This window comes from Trachurus japonicus, chromosome 4 (genome assembly GCF_045865225.1).
Source record: "Trachurus japonicus isolate A0001 chromosome 4, Traja_1.0".
Classification (NCBI taxonomy): domain Eukaryota; kingdom Metazoa; phylum Chordata; class Actinopteri; order Carangiformes; family Carangidae; genus Trachurus; species Trachurus japonicus.
In genome coordinates, this window is record NC_140910.1 from 13,511,877 (window position 1) to 13,517,876 (window position 6,000).

The 6,000-nt window shown below is 44.5% G+C and overlaps 1 protein-coding gene across 3 annotated transcripts in view; it reads left to right on the plus strand.

Annotated features, from left to right (window-relative positions):
* Nucleotides 1-5,568, plus strand: part of sema6bb (sema domain, transmembrane domain (TM), and cytoplasmic domain, (semaphorin) 6Bb) — a 125,223-nt gene extending 119,655 nt beyond the window's left edge. For all 3 annotated transcript variants that reach the window (XM_085774093.1, XM_085774092.1, XM_085774094.1), the window contains one exon: nucleotides 4,076-5,568. In XM_085774093.1, coding sequence (XP_085630219.1) covers nucleotides 4,076-4,983 — 908 coding nt within the window. In that variant the 3' untranslated portion in view covers nucleotides 4,984-5,568. The remainder of the gene's footprint in view (nucleotides 1-4,075) is intronic.
* Nucleotides 5,569-6,000: the final 432 nt, after the last annotated feature.

Sequence of the window (6,000 nt, forward strand, 5' to 3'; positions counted from 1 at the left end):
CACCTCTTCAATCCCCACTTATCCCCTCCTCTCCACCTTCTTATCTCACCACCTTTTGTTTCAGCTCACCTCTTCTCACGTCTCATGTCCTCCTTCTTTCCCTCAACCTACATAAAATCCCTCATCTCACCTCTCCTCTCCTCCTCTCTCCTCTTCTCTCCTCCTCTCCTCCTCTCCTCCTCTCTCCTCCTCCTCCTCCTCTCATTGTTACGCTGTAATTGGAGCTGGAAGCCTCAAGACAAGCGGCTCAGTGTGCGTCAGGCTGACAGGCAGCCCCGTTGGCTTCTATTAAGCTTTAATAAGTTGGAGGATTGGAAGAGAGAGAGAAGGAGCTGAAGGGAGGAGAAAGTGTGCATGCTGCTGCCTCTACTGTCACCCCTCGCTAGGATGCCGAGAAACCTGTCTGCTGTCACACACACACACACACACACACACACACACACACACACACTACCCAAATCTTTGAACATCCCCCCCGCTCATTTTCATCCATTTTTCTTTTACAGCATATCACTATTGGTTAAAGATTTTGTCCACATGCTCTTTATCGAATGGAGGCTGTCCTGTGTGTGGGATAAAAGAAATTGACAAAATAATTACTGTAACATGTGTGTCTGCATGTATGTTAAAGAGACAGGGAGTTGAGGCGAAGTCTCGGCTTCTCTTAGCGTTACAGTGCTAACACGCAACACACACTTGTCAAGCCCTCCTCCTCCTGCATGAAGATGACAGCAATATTATTGCACCGTGCAGAATTTAATCTGAAGTGCCACGCAGCAACTCTGGACCACAGCTGAGGTAAATGTTGGAGAAATATCCACAGCCTCTGCTGCTGAGTACGGCAAGAGTAATTCCAGCTGTGATGTGTGTGAGAGAGGGGAGATTTGTGGTTTCTCCCTCACTGTTATGTTCCTGCCTTGTTCTGAATTTTTCTGTGGTTGCAGAGCTTCCGTTTTGTTTACAAAGTCATCAAGGCTGCGGTTTATTGAAAAAAAACAAAAAAACATCCAACCATGGATCAATTCATTACCTGACTTTTCAAATCCATCCAGAGTGTGTGTGTGTGTGTGTGTGGAAACTATAAACGAATATTCTCGCACTGTAACCTCCAAATGCCTTTCTTTGTGTCGCATCTGCTGCCCCCAAGAACGCCCTTTTTACTGAGGAGAGGAGCGATAATGTAATTGGAGCTGGCAGTCATTCCAAACTGAATATTGGCCTGAAACATGGAAATAAATACAGCGGGAGTCAGGGCTATGTTTAGGCTGCTGTTGCTGCAACAAAGATGCCAGCAATGTGTTCAAGGAGAAAAGAACTTCCAGTGAGCAAATGCCAAATTCAATATAAACACAGAAGAACATGGGTGCTTAAATGAATACACAAAGACTACAAGGACGTCTGTGCTGGTTAGCCTGTGTAACCACAAGCTGGCTGCGTGACAGTTTGAGAGAATGTACAGTATAGTGAGGCAAAGATGTGTAGCGTGATCTGAATTATGAGCTGCCATCTGTGTTAGGAGCAGTTCTGAGATATTGGTTTTAATAAATGATAAATCTAAATAAACATTAATAATGAGTTTAATAAACACTAGAATTCAGGAGAAACAATCCTACTTAACACCAAGATATTAGCTAGAAATATATTATTCCAAGATAAATATTCAGAGGCAGCCATAAACTAAATTGGAGGATGAGCAAAGAACAAGTTCAAATTAAATGATGGAAATTGAGGTTGAGGCCTTAAGGAAACAAAAAAGTTAAAACAAACACAGATTACGTTTTGTTAAATACGACTGGACGCAGGCCCGTTTATTGAGGAGGATTTGCTTGACCTGTAGGAGCCATATAATTAACAGGCTGTAAGTAAGGCCTTTGTCCACATGTATCACTGTGCTTATTGGATTGGCAATAAAGGACTAATTAATGCTGAAAAGGACATTGATTGACCAACAGGTCCAGTTGATTAACATCAGGATTCAGTCAATGGAAACTGCAAACTTGTTGAGCGTAACATGGACTTGTATTGATAAAATTGATGATCTATTGTCAGAGCCATTAGTGACAATATATCAATTGATAGTCCAATGTAATTCTAGTTTTTCTGTTTGTTACTCTTTAGAGTGCAGTTATGCTTTAAGGCCACAGCACTGAAGCTACAATTACAGCTTGACATTTAACATTACTGTCTGAATAAAAACAAACACAATATTTTTAGTAACCACATATTTCAGACGTCCACTGGCTCCTAAAGGTTTGATCCTGATTTAGCGAATTCCTTGACTTTTCCTCAAGAGCACTTTTGTTTTTTAGTGAAATTTCTCAACAGCTGTAATCTGGCTTGTCATGTTTTTTTTTCTATTAAGCACCATAGTTCTTTTGTTGGTGACCAAAATGGCTACTTGTTGTGTGTGTTCTTCCTGCTCTGTCTCTCTATGCACTGTAAAGTCCTTGTTCTTGACTTGTTTAGTCTGTCTGAGTCTTTGTGCCTTGGCCACCAAACCACTGGATATGCTTTTTTTCTACAGCCGAGCATTTTTTTTTCTTTCAACCAAAGCACAGTTGACACCTTATGCTGAAAGGAAGAGAAGTAGCTGTGTCATTGTATTTGGAGAGCATTGTTATTGTAGAGCTTTGAAAGTGTCTCCTTTATTGTATTCACCAATGCAAACCAGATTTTGGTTCTATCCTGTTGGGATTAGTGAAATCAAATACACCCAAACAGAAAACTGCACAACATTAGATCGATGAATAGAGTGAGTAGAACCAGTTACTGTGTTTTTGGGTGAACTTCCCTTTTAACGTGTTGAAGAGCACCTCCGGCTCAACACAGCAGTTAAGCAGCCTCTCACATGGTTTGAGATGCCATTCCCAGACTTTAATGTCAATGTGTAGAGTAACACATTATTATACTACTAAGCCACAGGCCACATTAATTAACCACCAGGCTGTCTCATACTGAAATGTTTGCACCACAACCAGTCCCATTTGTCCCCATTAAAAATGAATTTGTCAGACAATAAAAGTATGTTTGTTTAAAAGGAAATGTTGTAGTTCTCTGTATGTTCGCTCTTCCTCTCGTTTTTTGTCCTGCTCCTTTTATGTGCCATGTGCAAGTGAGTAAGTGGCTTTCAATGTATTTTAATGACATCCATTTATTTTCTGTGAGAAAGGATTTATTTTGCTGTCCTTGTGGAGACAGTCCTCCCTCTGCCTCTATTGGTGTTGTAATTTAACAACTATTACTATGTTTGTCTAAGGCCCCAAATGTTCAAGTTCGCTTAAGGCAACTTTTCTCTCTCTCTTTCTCTTTCTCTCTCTACTTCACTCTCTCTCTCTCTTTCTGTAACAACCTCCCCTTTCCTTCATCTGCTTTTCTCCAATCTGCTTCCCTTGGCACAATTTCATTGTATTCGTTGGTGTTGGTCCCGGGAGCTCACACAGCAAAGAACAACTTTTCTTCTGGCATTTTCCTAATTGATCCGTGGCAGCCCGTGCTGCGGTCTAGTTGAATTCATATCTTCAATAATTCATAAACAGCTCTCTCCAAGGGAGTTCATGACATGTTCTTATACCAAAGAAATACAGAAATTTGTGGTGTTCTGTGCTGATACCATGCCCGTTTACCACTCCTTGCAATTGGAGTTATTTGGGTTAAAAAGAAGGCGCATGTTTAAGTCACTGCCTGCAAGTTCAGGTGTTGGTGCACAACAACAAATTGTGATGGCATGAAATCTTTGAATTATTCCTCATTATTATTGCAGAACTTGGCATCTTTCCCTATAAAGCTAATGTTGTGAAACATGTTAGGGTTGAGAGCTATTCTCAATCAGGAAGACAGTTATTACAGCTATTAAAATCACCATCCACTTTATGTAATGAAGGCAATTAGCCAGAGCTACCTTAGCTGGGAAGCCTATAAGCATTCCCACCCACAGAGTGGAGAGAGAAAATAGGCCATTTTGTCTTGCCATTTGTTAACTCCCACATTTGAAACAGGAAATAATCATGCTATTTAGATGGTTGCACCAGCTGACTGATGACCTTCTTTTTGTCTATGATTTTATCTCTCTTTGCAGGAATGCTGCTGCAGGAGAGCTTCATCGAGGAGCCAGACGGGCTGGTGTCTGTGAACCTGCTGGTGGTGTCTGCCGTTTCAGCCTTCGCAACTGGAGCCGTCCTCTCAGGCCTCACCGTCTGCTGGATCATGAGTCACCGCCACCGCCACTCCCGCAGCTCCGGAGCCAACGGCGCTCGCCGCAAAAGTGACAAAGAGCAGAGCATGCTGGGCCAGGGCCGCAGCGGGTCAGTGATGAGTGTAACAAGAACCAGCGGTGGTGAGAGGCGCCGTTCACAGGCGGACAACCCCTTCGTCACACCCAACGGCTGGCCTAAAGGAGAGATGGACCCAGGATTGCTGCCTACCCCAGAGCAGACCCCGTTGCAGCAGAAACGGGCCATGCGTCTCCCGGACACCGAATGGGACCAGAGCCAGACCTTCCTCACCGCTGTTGGGACACCCTGCCCCAACAACTCTGTCATCTACCTGAGCTCCAAGTTCCTGCATGGAGGTGGAGGGGGTGGAGGAATGGTCCGGATAGAGGACCCAGGAGAGGTGGTGCTGCCCCCGCACACAGAGCGCCAGCGCTACCTGATCCTCGCCACCCAGAGAGGGGAGCATGGTGGCAGCCGTCCCAGCGGCACCCTGAGGAACTCAGCGGGAGAATACATCTACCCCGCCACACCACAGGACTCCCCCGACCGACGGAGGGTGGTTTCCGCTCCCACTCCCCACGCGGACTATGGGGAGCCTCGCTGGAGTCATGAGGCGCTCAACTACAACAGCAACAATGGAGCGCCCTATCACTCCCAGCGTCAGGGCCTCATCAGGCCAGACATGCATGGGGCTCGAGGGCTGGGAGAACTGGCTGATTTCAGCCATCTCCTAGGCAAGAACATGGGAGAGCGCACCCCCAGTGGCCAGTGAGGTGAAGTGTGTGAGCCCTGACACCAGACTCTCTCTGAAAACCCATTCCCTCCAACAGTAAACTGGAATAAATCAACCCCTCAGAGTCACTGTCCCGGTCCGACCTTACCCTTTCTGTCCTCTCTCACTGTCATTCAATGTTCAATGACGTCATTCAGCTGACTGAAGAGAGAGACAGAGAGAAAAGAAACAAAGAGAGAGTTGAAAAGAGGAGAAGTCTCCTCACATCTCCGTTCCTCTGCTCTTAATCTGAGGTGCACCCCTCTGCTCTGTTAGTGGTGCGACCCACAGAGCGTGACTTTGACACCAGGACAAACACTAAGGTACAGGGAGGGGTGCAGAGGAATCTTCTAAAAAGGACAGCGTGGAGATTAAAAAAAAAAAAAAAAAAAAAAAAGACAACTTCGCTTGCAGCGCCAAATGTGAAAGGTCTCCCTCCACCATTTTGTTCACTGTTTTGACACCATGGATCTTCTTTGAGTGTGAAACTTTGTTTCTGCTTTTGTTCGTTTGTTTTTCTGTGCCAGAGGCATCCAGCAGACAACAATGTGCTTTACTTTGGATTTCAGATGAGACTAAAACTGTTGTAGCCAGAGGGCAGTTTCTCTCGATGGATCATGCAGTGTGTGTGTGTGTGTGTGTGTGTGTGTGTGTGTGTGTGTGTGTGTGTATGTGTGTGAGAGAGAGAGATTGTGTGAATGTGTGTGGCCACAACAACCCCAACCAGTGTCCTGTCTTAACTGTGAAGAAAAACTATATAATGAAGTACCCGCGAGGAGAAAGTTGATGTTAAGATTATTTTCCCTTTTTATAAATAATCAGAGAGAGATATAAATGGATTTTATTATGTGTCTCTCTTATATGTTTACCAATCAGAGGTCTATTGGTTGACCAGTGTCTAGTGAAGGGCTGAGACTCCCATAATAACCTCAGACGCAGCACTGGACAGAGCCATAATGAAGCGATAGAGAGCAATAATAAGCAAGAAACATAATAATGATGATGAAAAAAGCCAAT